Source organism: Corythoichthys intestinalis, chromosome 20 (assembly GCF_030265065.1).
Source record: "Corythoichthys intestinalis isolate RoL2023-P3 chromosome 20, ASM3026506v1, whole genome shotgun sequence".
Classification (NCBI taxonomy): Eukaryota; Metazoa; Chordata; class Actinopteri; order Syngnathiformes; family Syngnathidae; genus Corythoichthys; species Corythoichthys intestinalis.
This window is the reverse complement of record NC_080414.1, coordinates 22,392,741-22,412,399: the sequence shown is the minus strand read 5'-3', so window position 1 is coordinate 22,412,399 and position 19,659 is coordinate 22,392,741. Positions and strand designations below refer to the sequence as shown.

The window sequence follows — 19,659 nt, the reverse complement described above, 5'->3', positions numbered from 1 at the left end:
CACAATCGTGAAGTGGAACAAAATTTATTGGATAATTTAAACTTTTTTAACAAATAAAAAACTGAAAAGTGGGGCGTGCAATATCATTCAGCCCCCTTGCGTTAATACTTTGTAGCGCCACCTTTTGCTCCAATTACAGCTGCAAGTCGCTTGGGGTATGTTTCTATCAGTTTTGCACATCGAGAGACTGACGTTCTTGCCCATTCTTCCTTGCAAAACAGCTCGAGCTCAGTGAGGTTGGATGGAGAGTGTTTGTGAACAGCAGTCTTCAGCGCTTTCCACAGATTCTCGATTGGATTCAGGTCTGGACTTTGACTTGGCCATTAGAACACCTGGATACGTTTATTTTTGAACCATTCCACTGTATATTTGGCTTTATGTTTTGGATCATTGTCCTGTTGGAAGATAAATCTCCATCCCAGTCTCAGGTCTTGTGCAGATACCAACAGGTTTTCTTCCAGAATGTTCCTGTATTTGGCTGCATCCATCTTCCCGTCAATTTTAACCATCTTCCCTGTCCCTGCTGAAGAAAAGCAGGCCCAAACCATGATGCTGCCACCACCATGTTTGACAGTGGGGATGGTGTGTTCAGGGTGATGAGCTGTGTTGCTTTTACGCCAAACATATCGTTTTGCATTGTGGCCAAAAAGTTCCAATTTTGGTTTCATCTGACCGGAGCACCTTCTTCCACATGTTTGGTGTGTCTCCCAGGTGGCTTGTGGCAAACTTTAAACGAGACTTTTTATGGATATGTTTGAGAAATGGCTTTCATCTTGCCACTCTTCCATAAAGGCCAGATTTGTGCAGTGTACGACTGATTGTTGTCCCATGGACAGACTCTCCCACCTCACCTGTAGATCTCTGCAGTTCATCCAGAGTGATCATGGGCCTCTTGGCTGCATCTCTGATCAGTTTTCTCCTTGTTTGAGAAGAAAGTTTGGAAGGACGGCCGGTTCTTGGTAGATTTGCAGTGGTCTGATGCTCCTTCCATTTCAATATGATGGCTTGCACAGTGCTCCTTGAGATGTTTAAAGCTTGGGAAATCTTTTTGTATCCAAATCCGGCCTTAAACCTCTCCACAACAGTATCTCGGACCTGCCCGGTGTGTTCCTTGGTTTTCATAATGCTCTCTGCACTTTAAACAGAACCCTGAGACTATCACAGAACAGGTGCATTTATACGGAGACTTGATTACACACAGGGGGATTCTATTTATCATCATCGGTCATTTAGGACAACATTGGATCATTCAGAGATCCTCACTGAACTTCTGGAGTGAGTTTGCTGCACTGAAAGTAAAGGGGCCGAATAATATTGCATGCCCCACTTTTCAGTTTTTTATTTGTTAAAAAAGTTTAAATTATCCAATAAATGTTGTTCCACTTCACGATTGTGTCCCACTTGTTGTTGATTCTTGACAAAAAAATTAAATTTCATATCTTTATGTTTGAAGCCTGAAATGTGGCAAAAGGTTACAAGATTCAAGGGGGCCGAATACTTTTGCAAGGCACTGTACATGAAAAAATAAGACCTTTCACATAACATGTCACCTCATATTTAACCATTTTTAGACAATCAATGTCTTTATTTTAGATGCACATTGTTGAAAACAGCCAACAATTGCATCCCAGATGTGACTAGAAAAAACCCCGACAAATTCACTGCTTTCACTTCAAATAATTAAAATATAAAAACAACAACAACAAAATCTTATTTCTTGCCTAAAAATGTCATTACGCTTGATAACACACATCACTTAAAAGTTAGGCATTTTTCCCACGTGTTTCAATTAAATTTCCATTTGTGTCCAGCTATTCTTAAGTATTAGTTAAGTTTTAAGTTAGTCTAAATTGTAAGTCCTGATTTTGAGTTTTTGCAGTGTTCAAAATAAATGTATGATACCTGCTGTCTTGGACCAAATCAGGCACCAGTGCTACTTGGTGTTTTTTCCATTAATGACTACCGAGCTAAAATTGACAATTCGTTTTATTTTGTTTTTATTTTACACCCTCATCACTCTACACCGCTGTTTTTACAGATTAAATAAAGCCTGTATGAAAGACATGTAAGCAACAGGATCAACAATAGTCATATTTAATAGAAACCTAGCCCTCCGCAGGGATAACGTTACGTTAGCAAGGTGCAGTAACGTTAATCTTATTTATTAGCGCTATGTTAACTGAGTTTTATCTTGTCCCGAGTATTGCTCCTCCGCTCTGAGTAAACGGGGTACCTTCAGTGGAGCTGCAGCATTGAAGACGTGCTGTAGTGTTATGCAAGCGCTCTCATCCAGTGAATACATTAAAACAGTGTTCACATTGTTGCCCAGCTTGAAATGCTTCCATTCTTTTGACATTTTCTGATTTTTCTTGGAGCCTTTTTCTTCGCTTTCGTCATTATCTCTCATTATCTCTATATTCATGCATGGTTGAAATCAAATACAGTGGGGCAAATAAGTATTTAATCAATCACCAATTGTGCAAGTTCTCCTACTTGAAAAGATTAGAGAGGCCTGTAATTGTCAACATGGGTAAACCTCAACAATGAGAGACAGAATGTGGAAAAAAAAAAAGAAAATGACATTGTTTGATTTTTAAAGAATTTATTTCCAAATTAGAGTGGAAAATAAGTATTTGGTCACCTACAAACAGGCAAGATTTGTGGCTGTCAAAGAGGTCTAACTTCTTCTAACGAGGTCTAAAGAGGCTCCACTCGTTACCTGTATTAATGGCACCTGTTTTAACTCATTATCGGTATAAAAGACACCTGTCCACAATCTCAGTGAGTCACACTCCAAACTCCGCTATAGCCAAGACCAAAGAGCTATCTAAGGACACCAGAGACAAAATTGTAGACCTGCACCAGGCTGGGAAGACTGAATCTGCAATAGGTAAAACGCTTGGTGTAAAGATATCAACTGTGGGAGAAATTATTAGAAAATGGAAAATTTACAAGACCACTGATAATCTCCCTTAATCTGGGGCTCCAAGCAAGATCTCACCCCGTGGCATCAAAATGATAACAAGAACGGTGAGCAAAAATCCCGGAAGCACACGGGGGGACCTAGTGAATGACCTACAGAGAGCTGGGACCACAGTAACAAAGGCTACTATCAGTAACACAATGCGCCACCAGGGACTCAAATCCTGCACTGCCAGACGTGTCCCCCTGCTAAAGCCAGTACACGTCCAGGCCCGTCTGCGGTTTGCTATAGAGCATTTGGATGATCCAGACAAAGACTGGGAGAATGTGTTATGGTCAGATGAAACCAAAATAGAACTTTTTGGTAGAAACACAGGTTCTCTTGTTTGGAGGAGAAAGAATACTGAATTGCATCCGAAGATCACCATACCCACTGTGAAGCATGGGGGTGGAAACATCATGCTTTGGGGCTGTTTTTCCGCAAAGGGACCAGGACGACTGATCTGTGTAAAGGAGAGAATGAATGGGGCCATGTTTCGAGAGATTTTGAGTGAAAATCTCCTTCCATCAGCAAGGGCATTGAAGATGAGACGTGGCTGGGTCTTTCAGCATAACAATGATCCCAAACACACAGCCAGGGCAACAAAGGAGTGGCTTCGTAAGAAGCATTTCAAGGTCCTGGAGTGGCTTAGTCTCCAGATCTCAACCCCATAGACAATCTGTGGAGGGAGTTGAAAGTCCGTGTTGCCCAACGACACCCCCAAAACATCACTGCTCTAGAGGAGATCTGCATGGAGGAATGGGCCATAATAATAATCAGCAACAGTGTGTGAAAAGCTTGTGAAGAGTTACAGAAAACGTTTGGGCTCCGTTATTCCAAACAATGGGTACATAACAAAGTATTGAGATGATCTTTTGGTATTGACCAAATACTTATTTTCCACCATGATTTGCAAATAGATTCTTTAAAAATCAAACAATATGATTTTCTGGGGCGTTTTTCCACATTCTGTCTCTCATGGTTGAGGTTTACCCATGTCGACAATTACAGGCCTCTCTAATATTTTCAAGTGGGAGAACTTGAACAATTAGTGGTTACCTGAATACTTATTTGCCCCACTGTATATCCGCTACCTCTGTCTTCTTCCTGTACGCACGTAACGTCAGCGCATTGTGCCGCATTAAAAGTAGTCTGGGCAAAACGTCATGCTTAGAACTGGCAAAATTAAACGATTCCTCGAGGCGGGGAAAATTCCTCAATCAATTTTTAAAATTGAGTTACTCAAATTATTTGAGTAATCATTTCAGCACTAGTCTAGCAGCCTTTCTCAACTTTCTCTACCTGGCACATAACTAACACACCTCATACGTCAATGCCCAAAGGCATAGCAGAAAATGGAGTCAGTCCAAAAAAAATGTGTCTTACATGCGCATTATGACATTTGATATGTGAAGACAGAGCTGCCAAATTACTTGATGTACAGTGTTTTCCATCCCGTTGCAGGGTTACGCGGTCATGAACTTCGTCGTTAAATACACTCCTGAGAGACAAGCATACCTGAGGCCGCACCATGACTCCTCCACCTTCACTATCAACATTGCCCTCAATAACAAAGATGTAGACTTTCAGGTAAGGCCAGGTATAAAATACTTGCGAAAAAGCTTATGGTGTTTCTGAACTTAAAGCCAATGCACGCACATTAGGAAAATAATGAAAAAACACCAATCAAAAGTCTGAGAAATAAAGTATTTATTTATTATTGTGTCAAATGTACGCCGATTTCCGCTACAAAAATCTGTGCATAGTTGACATATATTGAAAATTTGAACTTGTGTGGCAGGGAATGAACATTCATTCATTCGCTGCAAAATCCAAGTTCAAATAATTTGGACGGCTATCACCATCAATGGCAGGCAATGAGTTATAACGAAATTTTATTTCATCATTCATTAGGCGCTGCAATGCAAAACTCATCTCCTTAAGACTAGTTAAATTCCCTTGTTTACAGTATAAATCTACTAGAAATCAGTGAAATTATCTGCCAGTGCTTCAAGTAAAATTTACTCTTAGATTTCTGGAAAAAAAAAATAATAATAATTAGCTAAAAATAATCTTAACAGACTTATTTTAAGCAATAAATTGGTATATTTAATCTTTAACAAAAAGCTTGTTTGTCAGAAATGTTCTTAAATCAAGTATAGATATTGTTCAAATCATTATTTGAAAGCATTTTTTTATTCTTGAGTTAATTGAAAAACTACTTTCAGATGTATGGGCTCAATAAGTACAAATAGTAGTATTTACTTGAAGAGGAATAATCTAACACATTAAATCTGTTAACTAGTTCTTTAACACTTAAAACAAGATGGGAGGAAATTATTTGACTACATTTAAGAATAATTCTGATTAAGATGTTTTGAATTTGCAGTGTGATTGAGCACTCCTAAGCGATTGCCACAAATCACTTCACCTCCATAGAATATCTAAATGATTTCTTTAAAATAATGTTTTAAAAAAAATATAGTGGGGAAAAAAAATTCACAAATAAGCAATCGAAAACACACTGTTTCCTAGGGTGGTGGCTGTCGTTTCCATCGGTACAACTGTTCGATAGAGTCGCCTAGGAAAGGCTGGAGCTTCATGCACCCAGGACGACTAACTCATCTCCACGAAGGTCTACCCACCACCAACGGCACACGCTACATCGCAGTGTCCTTCATCGACCCCTAAAAAAACAGTCTAATTCCACTGTAATTGAAACATTTGACTGATCTTGGCTCACCGTGCTTGTTATGTGCGTTTTTGTGCCCCAGTGTTTTGTAGATTTTTTTTTTTTTTTTTAAAGCTATTTGCTTTAAAAAGATGAGCGATTGCATTAAGTGAATCTCTGTCAGACAGAGTGTTGACTGGAAAAGGGACGTGGCAAATTCAAACATTAGCTACACAAAAGAGAAAGGCATTTTGCTAGCAAGGTACAAACATTTCAGATGTTCATATCTAGCCATTAAATAATACAATGCTTTCATTGTGTATTTGGTGATCTAATAATTTTACCTTGTAGGTGTATCAGGCTAGCGTGCAGATTCTTTGTGTATTTGGGTCGAAAAAGTTGAGGTGCACAATGTAGGATTGGTGGCCAAAAATGGTACTGCAACTAGATCAAAATATTGACTAGCAGAATACTTTCCAGAATACTGCTTCACATTGGAGAACCTGCCGTAAAAGAACTAATTGGCAGGCGACGATTCCACTTCAGAAGGTGTCTTATTTCTAATAATTTTCATGCAAGATGTTTTCAATGTAATAATGCCAAAATTTAGTAATGACGATTAAAAGAGCTGTGATACGAGGTCCAAGTTAGTTTATGTTACCATGACCAGAGTGAGAGAGTGCTACTTTTCTCAATGTATAACCACACTGGCAAAGAAATATTTAATTTGGTAATTCATTGACAGCATCCACAAAGACGATTTAATTGTGCCATCCATTTTAATTTCAACTACCGACTAAATATATACACTTGTAAAGACCATATTTTGTCACGGTTAATAGATTCACATGCTAAATAAGGTGGCACTAGTTAGTGGATCCGCAGGCTAAATAATGTGGCACAACCACGCCAAATGAATGCATATCCTTGTTGTACTTCTTTTGTTGGCTTGACTACTTTGAGATTGGTAATAGATTTTGCTTGAGTTGCACAGAGGTGGCTAGAGTAGCCAAAATTTTTACTCAAGTAAGAGTAGCGTTACTTCAAAATAATATTCCTCAAGTAAAAGTAGTCATCCAAAAAATGTACTCAAGTACAAGTAAAAAAGTATCTAGTGAAAAGAATCCTCAAGTACCGAGTAACATTGTAAGAAACTGCTTATTTTTGTTATTTTTTATTTTTATTTTTTTTAGCAATGGTATTTTTTTCTCTCAGCACAAACCTATCTGTATGAACTGTTGTTATAATTATACTATACAAGAACCCATTATATAACCACACTAAGCCAAAGAAAAACAAAAACAAAAACATTGAATTCTGGCACGAGAAAAAAAGTCAAGCATTATTCGTCCAAGGAGCATGATTTGCCCTCTAGTGGAGAAAATAGTTCCTAGTTTGAAAAGTGAATACAGTAGTTCCTTCGTTACTATTATGAAATTAAAAGGATCATATCTCTGATTTTCTGTGATCAATCAGTGCCAAATAAAAACTGGGAGAGAGGTTTAAATCCACGCTTTCGATCCATGTTGAGGGCAGCGCTCTATGTCAAATACTTCATTTTTTACGGCGCTTTAAAGATTCTACGTGATTGAATAGGCTGGCGTGATCATAGAAGGACTAGCTTGCGTCAGATTGGTGTAATGGAGTCATGTGATTAGTGTCGCGACTTCTCATTGGTGAAATAAGTGGAGCTACTCATGAGATTGCTGGGGGAAAAAATGTTAAAGAGGAAAAATGAAATGACTTTTGTGTAGCCCAAAGTAGCGGAGTAAGAATAGCATTTTTTCTTCACAAATCTACTCAACCAAAAAGTATGGCTTAGTAAAACTCCTCTTAGAAGTACATTTTTCTCAAAAGTTACTCAAGTAAATTTAACGTTGTGCATGTAACGCGTTACCACCCACCTCTGGAGTTGCATAATTTAAACTTTGACAAAGTGCCTTAGTTTTTGGGGCGTACAGAGTTGTGGCAACCCGGACGAAGACTGGAAACTGGTCTCGAGCTGATGATGAACTCGGAAGCAGAACAGAGACAAATTTGCTACGCGTAAATTGACTTTCCGCTTAACCATTAACCGCTTAACCAATCATTCGCTGCTCAGCCTTCACCGTGTACAGACGCACTCTCTGAGCTCCTGAAGCACTCTGTTGACTGTGGTATTGTACAGTTTTGATGTATGTTCCATGCCTGAATGTGCGTCTTTAGTTGTATGGGGGACGGGAAACTGATAAGCATATGCTTCATCCCGTCCGCCTTTGTCTTCTGTTTCGGTTTCTTCGGGCAAATCATATCACATTTTGTAATTGTCAATGATTGTCAATGATACCGATGATGATGATGACAATAAAATTCCATTCATTCATTCAAGATCCGTTTTAGAAGTATTTCCGAAAACCATGTTTAATGTCTATTGAAATATTATGGCCATTTCCTTAATAATTGAAGTGTATATCCTACATTGTGCACCTTTAAAAAGCAAAACGTGATTTATTGTGTACATTTTTCTTAAATCGACTGGTGCTAATCAACATTTTTTTTTTCATTGGTGATTCAAGTGAGTCAATGTGTTTGTGGTCTGATAATCTATTTTTGTATTTTGCACAAGAAAAAAAAAACAGGCCAGCAGAATTTATTGAGTTTTCTTTGAATGAAGTCTGTTACTTGAAGGCCCGTCACCTGCCTCTGTCAAATTGACGTTCATCTTTTCTGAAAAAAACATCTGAAAAAAAAAATGTTCCGTGTGAATGAAAGTTTGCAGCTCTGCAATTTGCCGTTTTTAATTTATTGCTGAAATATAATAAAATCTGAAATAGAGTTTTGATTCTTCACATTATTGTATTGAATTTCAATGCTGAATTACTTAACTGTAACATTCCCTCTGCAACTATAATGCGGTAAATCTTGAATTGATGACTCGGTGCATCAGACAGCTGTCCCCTGCTTTCTCACAATATCTACTTGCCTTCCAACTCCTTTAACCTGTCCTTCACTGAACATGTCACATGCAAAAACAATCACTATCGCTTTAGTACTCAAACGCTACAGTGACTGTTTAAATGTGAACTGATGAGCTCCATTAGTGCAACTGTAGTTCAGTTTACCTTGGGGAAGAGAGTGTATATACATGCATGTGTGCACATGAAAGTTGGACATATGAGGAATGTTAAGCCTGGAAGAACACTGAAATGGGAGGGTCAGAGGTGGGGCAACATATGGAAAGTGGAGGTTTATTTGTGTTTGTCTATCAACATGATGTATGATCTGTCGTAACCAGATCTGTTTGCATAGTCGTGTAATCTATATTTTTGAATAGCTTACGTGTCATTTGCCCACACAGAAATAAACATCTTTTGACTTCCACATTAGTTATGGTTACATTTTACAAATCAGACTACGATAACTTTACTGCCACAATGAGGCCCATATCAGGGTCTCCCTGCCCCAAAGCATAAGCGTCTTCTCCAACTTGGCTAAAGGCGAAATGTAGGAGTAGCTAGTATTAAATAGTGTGGGTGAGGGAGAGGACTGGGTCTTCTCAAAGAAGCCTTTGTGGTCATCACTTCCCTCTGACTACCATGTGTCCAGCCCCGCTGAAAGGTAACATTGATCGCAGAAAAAACCTGCATACCTCCCCAACTCGCAGGTTCTCACAAGATTCCTTTTATACAATGAGTGAAACAGATGAAAAGAAAAAAAAAACCTCAAGTCAGATTTTTCTGAAGTTATAGCGGACGGCTGTTTGAAATGAGATGATTGCATGCTGAGATCATTTGCTTCAGTGAATTCTGGGAAAATCCAGCTTGGAGACGATGTTTTTACAGTCAAGATTTTGAGGGTTGCAAAGTCAACTGTGTTAGGGGGCACGGCTTTGGGATGGGAAACATGCTTCTATACAATGCAGATTTAAAGCCACCACTAACTATGGGGTGTAAACACTCCTGACTAAAAATATGATTTAAATAAAGTGCATGGAATTATGTGATATTGCCTTAAGGGCATGTCTGTCCGTACAAAATTATATCTGCCCATGCACGAATGCAGTTGGCAAAAATTCCAACTGTGGCTAAGACACAGAGAAACGTGTGTCATTTTCTTATATAGACAATCACAAAAACAGATTTTAATCAGGCCTTGACATCAATAAGATCAGCGTTTGGGGATCGATCCAACCATCCATCCACCGCCTAATCCGGGGTCGGGTCAGGGGGGCAGCAGCTTTAGCACAGAAGCCCAGACTTCCCTCACCCCAACCACTTCAACCAGCCCAAGGCGTTCCCAAGCCAGCCAAGAGACTCTCCAGTAGGAGTGGGAACCTTTTGGTACCTCACGATATGATACGATTTACGATACAAAGCTCACGATAATGATCTGACGATATGGCGATACAACGATTATCGATACATTGGTCAGGAAATCATTCTAGGATATTCTACAAAAAACTAATAAACTGAAAAACAAGCTTCTGCTGTGAATTGGAATGCGTTTATCACTAGTAGACGTCCAATCCATTTGAACGTCTATGGCCATCAGTGGCAGCCAATGCCTGGCAATGACGTAATTATGGGCCATTTAATTTCATTTACCTGTTGATTTTCAGTAACTTCCTGTTAATTTTGGGGTATTTTATGGGCCACTTCTTGTTTATTTTGAGTTACACAACAGGAAGTGACCTGGGAATCACCCAAATGAATAGGCAGTGACTCAAACTGAACAGGAAATGACCTGTAAATGCCCTAAAATGAACAGCAAGTGACCTGTAAATGCCCCGAAAATCGGACCAAATGACTGTGAATGCTCTGTATTTGAATGAACGAACGTTCCCAGTCTAAATGGATTGGGCGTCGAGCACAGTTACTGGCAGCCTTAGAGTTAACTGAGACACTATTATGGTGGAAGATTTTGGTAGCAACTTGATGGTTCCTTTTTTTTTTTTTTTTTTTTTTGAACATTGACACCTTTATAAAATGATATCTCGATTCTTGACAGGAGCATATCGATAACCTTTTGGTTATCACGATATATCACCATTTCGATATTTTGTCACACCCCTACTCTCCAACGTGTCCTGGGTCGTCCCCGGGGCCTCCCGCCGGTAAAGACATGCCCGGAAAACCTCTCAAGGGAGGAGTCCAGGGTGCATCCGAACCAGATGTCTTAGCCACCTCAACTGGCTCCTCTCAACACGAAGGAGTAGTGGCTCGACACAGAGTCATTCCCGGATGACCAAGCTTCTCACCCCATCTCTAAGGGAGAGCGTGGCCACCCTGCGGAGGAAACACATTTTGGTCGCTTCTATTTGAAATCTTGTTCTTTCGGTCACGACCCACAGCTCGAGACCATAAGTGAGGAACGTAGATTGACTGGTAAATCAAGAGCCTCGTCTTTCGGCTCAGCTCCTTCTTCACCACTAGGGACTGGTGCAGAGTCCGCATCACTGCAGACGCTGCACCGATCCGCTTGTCAATCTCCCGCTCCCTCCTACCCTCACTCATGAACAAGACCCCAAGATACTTGAACTCTTCCACCCGGGGTAGAATCTCATCCCCGACCCGGAGAGGGCACACCACCCTTTTCCGACTGAGGACCATGGTCTCAGATTTGGAGGTGCTAATCTTCATCTCGACCCCTTCACACTCAGCTGCGAACTGAGACCCAGTGAGAGTTGGACGTCACGGCTTGATGAAGCCAACAGCAGCACATCATTTGCAAAAAGCAGAGATGCAATGCTGAGGCCACCAATCCCTCAGTGCTTCAGCTGTGCCTAGAAATTCTGTCCATAAAACTTATCAGTGACAAAGGGCAGCCTTGGCGGAGTCCAACCCTTACTAGGAACAAATTCGACTTACTGCCTGCAATGCAGACCAAACCCTGACACCAGTCGTACAGGGACCGAAGAGCCCTTACCAAGGGGCTCAGTACCCCGCACACGGTCAAAACCCTTCTCCAAATCCACAAAACACATGTAGACTGGTTAGGCAAACTCCCATGCACCCTTGAGGAACCCGCCGAGGGTGTAGAGCTGGTCCACTGTTCCACGGCCGGGATGAAAACCACACAGGTTTGGGTATTTCAGCTATTAATAAAGTACAAAACTGTTCCCAGAAGTGCTTTATTTACATTTATTACTAGAGATGTCCCAATGTGTCCCATCGGCATCCCGATCAATGGTCCGATCACGTCATTTTCAAAGTATCGGAATCGGCAAAAAAATATCGGACATGCCTTTTTTTAATATATATTTATATTTTAAATAAATCGTTTTCTAATTGTATTTAACGTTACAGACATAATGTGTTACACTCATCCAGAGTCTTTAGTTTAGGCTTAAGGTAGGGTTATCAAATTTATCCCCTTAACAGCGGTAATTAATTTAAAAAAAACAACAAATCACGTTAAAATATTTAACGCAATTAATGCATTCGCCACACGGCCCACTCACGCATTGTCGTGTTCAATCTGTAATGGCGCCGTTTTACCTTTTACCTATATATATAGAGCTAAAAGGCAGCGTAAAATGAGTAGAGTGAATTTTGGCAGCCTTTGGACCCTTTTTTTAATTGGCTAAAGCCTTACAATCTCTCTCCCTACGGTTAGAAACATCGTGGGAAGCAATGTGGGGAAGAAAGGTAGTAATTGATCTTTTTCTTAACACCCTATGTTATTTCCCAATGCAGAGAAGATATATCAATTGGTACCACTACGTACAGTCATGGGTGCACTTCCCATCATGCATTTGGGCAGAACAGATGGCTACAGTATCATTTACTGAAAGCTCCAAAAATACACTAGATGGCAATATTTAGTCACAATATACAAAGTCACATTTATCCTTTAAGAATGACAAGTCTTTCTATCCGTGGATCCCTCTCACAGAAAGGGAAAGGAAACAAATACAGTACTTATGTACTGTATGTTGAATGTATATATTCGTCCGAGTTTTATTCATTTTTTTCTTAATGCATTGCCAAAATGTATATGATCAGGAAAAATTATCGGGAATGATTGGAATTGAATCAGGAGCAAAAAAAAAAAAAAAAAAAAAAAAAAAAAAAAAAAAAAAAAAAAACAATCGGATCGGGAAATATCGGGATCGGCAGATACTCAAACTAAAACGATCGGGATCGGATCGGGAGCAAAAAAGCATTATCGGAACAACCCTATTTATTACATTTTATTTTTGTAACGGAACAGCTAATAAACCAACATTGTAACTGTTGGCAAAATCAGTTATTGCAGTATTCGTTGAAGATTAAAGGCCCAATGCAATCAAAATGTAGTTTTTGTGCGTGAAAGATGCAGTCTTGGCCACACCACTGTAAATTATGCAAATACTTTTTGAGAAGTAGGCTTGTCATAAGTAATAGACAGAGATCTGTGGAAAATTCCACTCTAACCAGAAGCTTCATACATCTACATGGCAGCTCTATTTCAACCTCTTGGCTAAATGAACCTTGTAAAGACCTTTGTTGCTTCAACTTTGGCCTTTTTTGTTGAAACAGTGCCTCTAAGTAAAATAGCAGAAGGTTTGCTTTAACTTCCATTTTCTTTTCTGGCAGAAAAAGACACTCCAACACTTTATAAACGCTATGCTTTAAAAGCTTTATAAGGCTTGTGAAAATGATGTTGATTTGTAGTACTTAATATAAAATATACTCTATTAGATGATGAAACAGTGAATATGATGTAAAACCTGGACTGAATCTGATTGTCATATGAAGCCTATAATATAAAAAAAGTTCATACTATCAACTGGAGCTGATTTTGCGCTTTGGCAAGAACTGCTTGCCCTCTTCTTCCCATTTTTTTAACAAGTCAAAATGTTTTCCATCAATAAACTAGGTGAAAGTACCACTTAGTCAAATTACACAGTAGCTTTGTAAAACGTAATCAGCTACTCCGCCCACTCAGACAGATAATGATTTATGAAAACGGCAAGATGAAGGAAAGATGGATAGGAGATGGGCGTCGTCCAAAACCACAGAACCTCCGTTTAGAACTAGCAGAGAAAAATACAAGTTGCACGCATGCTTTTTAAGAGCTAATTTGGGATACTTTGAATGATCCTTCATTCTGTTTTGTCTGGTTCCTATGCCTGCTGATGAAAGAATGGGTGTGTGTGGTATTATGGGGTCTTAGTGTGGGTAATAGAAATAAGAACAAAGAATCTCTAAGCCCCAGACTACAGACTTTTTGGAGTCACACATGTAGTGAACTGGGTATAATTCTTAAGGAGATTCCAACTACAAAACGGGGAACAGTTATATAAGAAATGCTTGGAAGTAGACAACTTTGACTTGGTATTTGATATTTTTGATGAATCAAATTCCTGTGTACAATTTATAAGAGAGTAACGGTAATATAGCCTGAAAATGGTAGCGCATTTTTAAGCTGCTTTATGGGAAGTTAGTGAAGAGTTTCCAAATTTGGAGCTTGGCCAGAAGGAATGCTGTTTTCCAGTCAACCACCGCTTGAGCAAAACCATGATTGATTGGAATTGCAGCACTGGTAGACATGACATAGAAAAATCTGGAACTTTAACTTTAGTAGGAAATAGGTGACAGCAAGGAAAATGATAGTAAACACCAGTAGGTGCTTTTCAACACCCTGAAAAAGAGGAGTTGCAAAAGCAGGATATATTTCCAGCAAACTTCTGTTTAGACCATGGGTCCCCAACCTTTTTTGCAACACGGACCGTTGTGATTTTGGTCTTTTTTTCACGGACCGGTGTTCTGTTAAATTTTGCACCCCTATAAAATTTTGCTCTCAAAGCGTTTGTGGTGGTGAAAAAAGTCCTCTTTTATATTTAGTTGGACTCTTAATGTTATTCAACGGTCCTAAAAAACTATTTACAACATAAACATACATGTGCAAGACGAAAAAGGCGTAAATTAATGCTTAACAACACGGCGAAGTCGTTAAGTGAGAGCTGCGTGCAATTGTTGTGTGCAGCTATCATGGCAAACGTAAGTTAATATTCCTTACTATAAAGAAAGTTTGTACTGTGTACTTTGGAGTCGCTGCATTCGCTGTCATTTTTAACGTTACGTGCATGCTAAATTTGTCAGAACACCGGCATTGTGTGGCAGAAATATACAGCAAACATTTGTTTTTAGCCCCGTCGTGTTAAGTGCAGGGAAAATACAACTCACCCGCTGAATCAGTAGGAGGCCTGAGCTTGTTTCGTTGTGACAAGATGGTCCCGAGATGCGAGAGAAGCCCGCTTTACAAACACAATGTTGGAAATTGTAGCTGTTTGCAGTGCTCTCCTAGCGATGTCACGATATTCCGAAATGACTTTAATCCAGAACCTTGGTAGATTTGTTCTCAAATGTACGTTTAAGGTCGCCGTGATTTGCGATCTCTACAAACTGATTTCCTGTTGCACAGACATGCTCGAATCACTCAGTTTATTCACATACGGGTCATGAATCCACTCCTTTGCAGTTCGTGGGTCTTTAGTGATTGGGAAGTAGCATAGATTTTGTTTTCTGCGAGGTTGTAGGCTCATCTTCTGGCTCGTCAGGTTGCCTTTTCCCTGTAAAAAACCTGGCCAAAGACGTCTGTTTTTCAGTCATTCAAGTGTGGGGGCTAATTATTTCCGGGAACAAATGTGATGGGCGACCACCTACATCATACGTTACTATCGAGGCCAAGCGCACATAATATACAAAACAAGATGTATTGCTAAGAGCCCAATCAATGCATTTCTATGACGACCTCCTATCCTGTAGTTGTATATCTAGAGTAGACAGGGATATTGGTGTGTTAAGCGGCACAGGCCAAAGTCAATCGGCCAGAATGCAGTCGTTAATAAATTATTTATTATTTCTGCGCGGCCCGGTACCAAATGCACCACGGACCGGTACTGGTCCGCGGCCCGGTCGTTGAGGACCCCTGGTTTAGACTATCTTTCAATTGATAAATACAACACAGATAAATCCGACTTATTCTTTATCATATGGTGTCACAAAGGTTACTAAAATCAACGTTGTGATTGAACAAATATAAGTTGGGACAGGTTGACCCAGTAACAGATGTCAATAGGCCACAAAACTTGATTGCAGATGGGCATTTGCAGCTTCAGATCCAATCGTTTCTGGATTGGGTTCCGTCTTAGTAGCTGTTTACTCATTGCTAAAGTATAATTTGAAGTTCTACTGCTTGGCCAGTGAATGTGTTTCTTCCACATGTAAGTCCAATTCTGAAGAGGAATTGCCCAGAAGGGGCATATTTTTTTTTTCCTCATCGAATTTTTTGCCCTCTGAGGAGTCCAAAGAAACGTAACAGCAATGGCAGACTAGCAATCCAATAACCACAAGCCATCTTGACAAAACCAATGGTGATCCACCCTGATCCTCCTCTATGGCACTTTGGCTCCGTTTTATGACAGACCACAAATGTGGCATTTTTCTTTTGGATACCTCTACTGAAGAAAGTCACCCGTCTTGGTAATTGTGGTTCGAAGAACAAAACAGAGCCGGTCATGGGGTATGCCACCATGGATCTGCTTTATTTTTACTTTGACAGGTTGACAGGAATGATTTATAACAGTATGTAATGCTTTAACTATTTTCCAGATTTTCAATCCCAAAAATCACAGGATTTTTATTTCTCATAAGGTATGAGGTATAATTGTAGCTAGGGTAATAAACATTGCTTGATATAGCACCATTTACAAGCAACGTTGGGAAGCAGTGGCGGAATAAATGTGATCAGGGTCCGGGTGCGATTAGCATAAAGGGACCTGGGACCCTCTGAGTGGGACATCCAATGGGGGTTGCTCATGGACAATTATTGGTGTGCCCCTCAAGACAATCGTCCGGTTTGGGGGTGCATGTGTGTGGGTGGGGGTGCAAGTGGGAAGTTTTTTGCGGGCCCCTCCAGACAATAGGCAAAGAAGTGGAGGGGGGGGGGTGCTGGCAGAGATATTTTAAACACTAAAACAACATATTACAGATCCGCACATTACCTTACCTTTTTGTTTGACCCTCCCCTCGCCTTCAACCCGCAAAACAGGCCCCTTAGTCTACGTCTACATGAGGAAAGATGATTTTCTTTGCCGTGTAATTCTGACAGTTTTTTATACCTGTCCGCGCTTTGTTTAAGGTGCATTTATGAATGACACGCTCCTGCAAGGGACGCCTGCATTTGCGCCAACTGCGAAAATGGAGCAGCCTCGTGTGTGACGCCATCGTCCGTGTTTATGATGCCGTCATGCCACACAAAAAAATGTAGACGGCAGACAAGAAGTACATTAGTATAGCCGACATTCCGTATAGTATAATTAATTTAATGCCATTATCCATCCTAGTGTAGACGTAGCCTTAGAAGCCCGGGTGCGGTCGCACCAATAGTACCCCACTAAAGTTACGCCTCTGGTGGGAAGAGCAAGACATGCTGCTATCTGGTGAAGACACATCAAAAACAACGACAAAAGTTGCATAAAAGTGGACCATTTCAAATCCGATTTAGGTCACTTTCGTATGTGGTTAAAATCCGATCCGGGCTTCATTTTTCCAGAATGTGGCTACAGTCTGAACTGTAAAGTCCCCTAAATCGAAATTCATGCAGCAAATACAAAGAGGGAGAGAGACAGGGCGCTACGGTAGCGATGCAGCTGTTATTTAGCGTTAGCGCCTAGCTTGAACAGAAATCGGAATTGTACATTAAAGGGATCCTCGATCTTAAAGGCATGTAGGCTCTAATAAACCACAATTGTACAATGTATTGTACTAAAATATGTTGTTAGAAACACATAAAATGTTAAATCAATGGCAATATTTAATAACATTTAGTACTGTTTAGTACTATTTTGACCGATAGTTGGCGCCATGTTTTGCGGGCTCAGAGTGATGAGGTAATTGGGACGTTTCCACTTGTGTACAACATACCAATCAAATGGAAACAAGGGGAATGATGTGAGTCTCAACAGATTTCCTATTGACAAGAAAAGGAGAAAGGTTTGGGAAAATGTCTGTTGACTGACAAAACCACACAAAGACCCAAGGCTTTGTTTTTGCCATTTTTCTTCTACCACGTTTGAGGCTTTTAGTTGACGACAACTTATGAAAGAGTTCACCGGAGCGGCTGGATATAAGCGGAGACTAAAATCAAATGCTGTCCCACCAACTATTTTCCCTCAAAAGAAGCCTCAACGCGTTCAGATAGCGAGTGAAATGTGTGCAATAAAGTGCCAAAGACATGAAAATGCTGGCCGCTCTCTTAAGCAGGCAAGCTGCTCCTGTCGCTACAGCGCTAGGCGAACCTTCTGGCATACCGCTAGTCACAGAGGAAGCTAATAATACACCTCTACTCTCAGTTCATCAGGCAGTAAGTGTGTCTGTTCAGTATTCACCTAATATGAGTGATGCTGCCACTCAATCTGATCCAGACACGTCCGATGCAGCGATACAGTGGCCCCCTTACGTAGTTAAATGTGAGTTGGATGTACAAGACATGGAGGACATTTGATCCAGATGACGAATTTAATGAGGACAGTCAGCCACGACACTACTTTGATCCTGACTATCACATGTGTGCATTCAGTTTTATTACCTTCAGTGAGAGTTTATAATGTCAATATTTATAAAAATGAAAATGCACGAATGACAAGTGTGTTCAAACTTTTGGCCTGTAAAGCACACGACAGCTCTGGATGCTAACAATCTACATATTTATATTGGAATAGGTTTGATCACGCAATAGCTCACCTTGAGGATCTGCTAACAAAAACCGGAGTTGTCAACAGCATACTCTATCTCACTCTGTTGTCATTGAGACACACTTGCCGCAAGTACATCCCCAGTTTTGCCCAACTCTTGTCTTATCAGGTATTTCCTGCTCTGCATTTTGCCTTTGTTGCTCGTCTTGTGAACGAACGACAGCGCTGTCCTGCTCTTCACTTTTCCGCTCTGGTTCAAATTGGAAGGGCAGAACTGACGACATTTTGGGGTAGCTAATGAGTGACACGCTGGAAGTTCGGCAGCGGGCCTGGTGACGTCACCAAACTGCGACGTCAACGAGAATGGCAACCTATCACTTAAAATAATTTTACAAATTTTATTAAAACGAAAACATTAAGAGGGGTCTTAATATCAAATTATTATAACTCATACTAACATTTATCTTTTAAGAATTACTTGTCTTTAAGACAAAAGACAAAAAATTGTTACGTCTTGGTGTCGCAGTGTCACCATGTAAACGGCCCCTACGTGATTCCCTGAAATGTTAGTTGTTGTATTGTTGTATCGCCTGATTACTATTTTTTTTGCTTTTTAATTGGTTTTTGCAGATCCAAAAACATGACTATATATCTCACGCTTAACTACTACATATCATTAATGTCAAAGTTTACTTCACACACAGGCAGTAAAATACACATAGATGTACAAAAATTCACTTAAATGCGCCGCTCAAAAAATTAAAGGATAAACACCTCAGAAGTTTTTAATCCTGTTTCCTCATTATTTTTAGCCATATTAAAGGAAAAACTCCATCTGAAATACATTTTGCCAAAGTTGAATCTTTTAAAATTCGGGTTTTCTGTCATGTCTTATATTAGGCTTATGACAATGTCATATTTTAATTCAAAAGCATTCACAGGCACTTTATCAGATAATTGTCCAATACAAGATGACAGTCCTTTGTGTTAGATTGTAATCACTTTTCTTCATAACATTAAAATCACTCCACTGGGCCTTTTCGTGATGGCCGAGATAGCCTGAGACGCACTGCAATTATTACAGTATATAGACGAGGTGCTGAGCTGTGTAATATCCAGGTTGTTCTCTCCTGTCTGTGGGACCATATTTAGTCTTGGAAGGTCAAAAAGTGAACGCAAGTGCAGAGTACAGTGCCAAAGTCAAGTGTTGGTCATTATGGAACACCAAGGACCACCCCACACTCTTCCTCACTTTATCCCTCCACACACACTAAATGACAGAGGTTAGCAACCAAAGGGGGAACGATGAAGCCCTTTTGAGCAACACAACCTCCCAAGAATGTAAATCTTGAGGGCTAAATTGTA

General features: G+C 40.1%; 2 protein-coding genes across 6 annotated transcripts in view; one reads left to right on the top strand and one right to left on the bottom strand.

Annotated features, from left to right (window-relative positions):
* plod2 (procollagen-lysine, 2-oxoglutarate 5-dioxygenase 2) overlaps positions 1–8,808 on the top strand; it is a 53,084-nt gene extending 44,276 nt beyond the window's left edge. For all 3 annotated transcript variants that reach the window (XM_057823988.1, XM_057823987.1, XM_057823986.1), the window contains 2 exons: positions 4,427–4,552; positions 5,498–8,808. In XM_057823988.1, coding sequence (XP_057679971.1) covers positions 4,427–4,552; positions 5,498–5,653 — 282 coding nt within the window. In that variant the 3' untranslated portion in view covers positions 5,654–8,808. The remainder of the gene's footprint in view (positions 1–4,426; positions 4,553–5,497) is intronic.
* The window catches only part of LOC130908509 (uncharacterized), a 371,944-nt gene that overhangs the window by 44,543 nt on the left and 307,742 nt on the right, over positions 1–19,659 (bottom strand). The gene's annotated exons all lie outside the window — the stretch shown is intronic.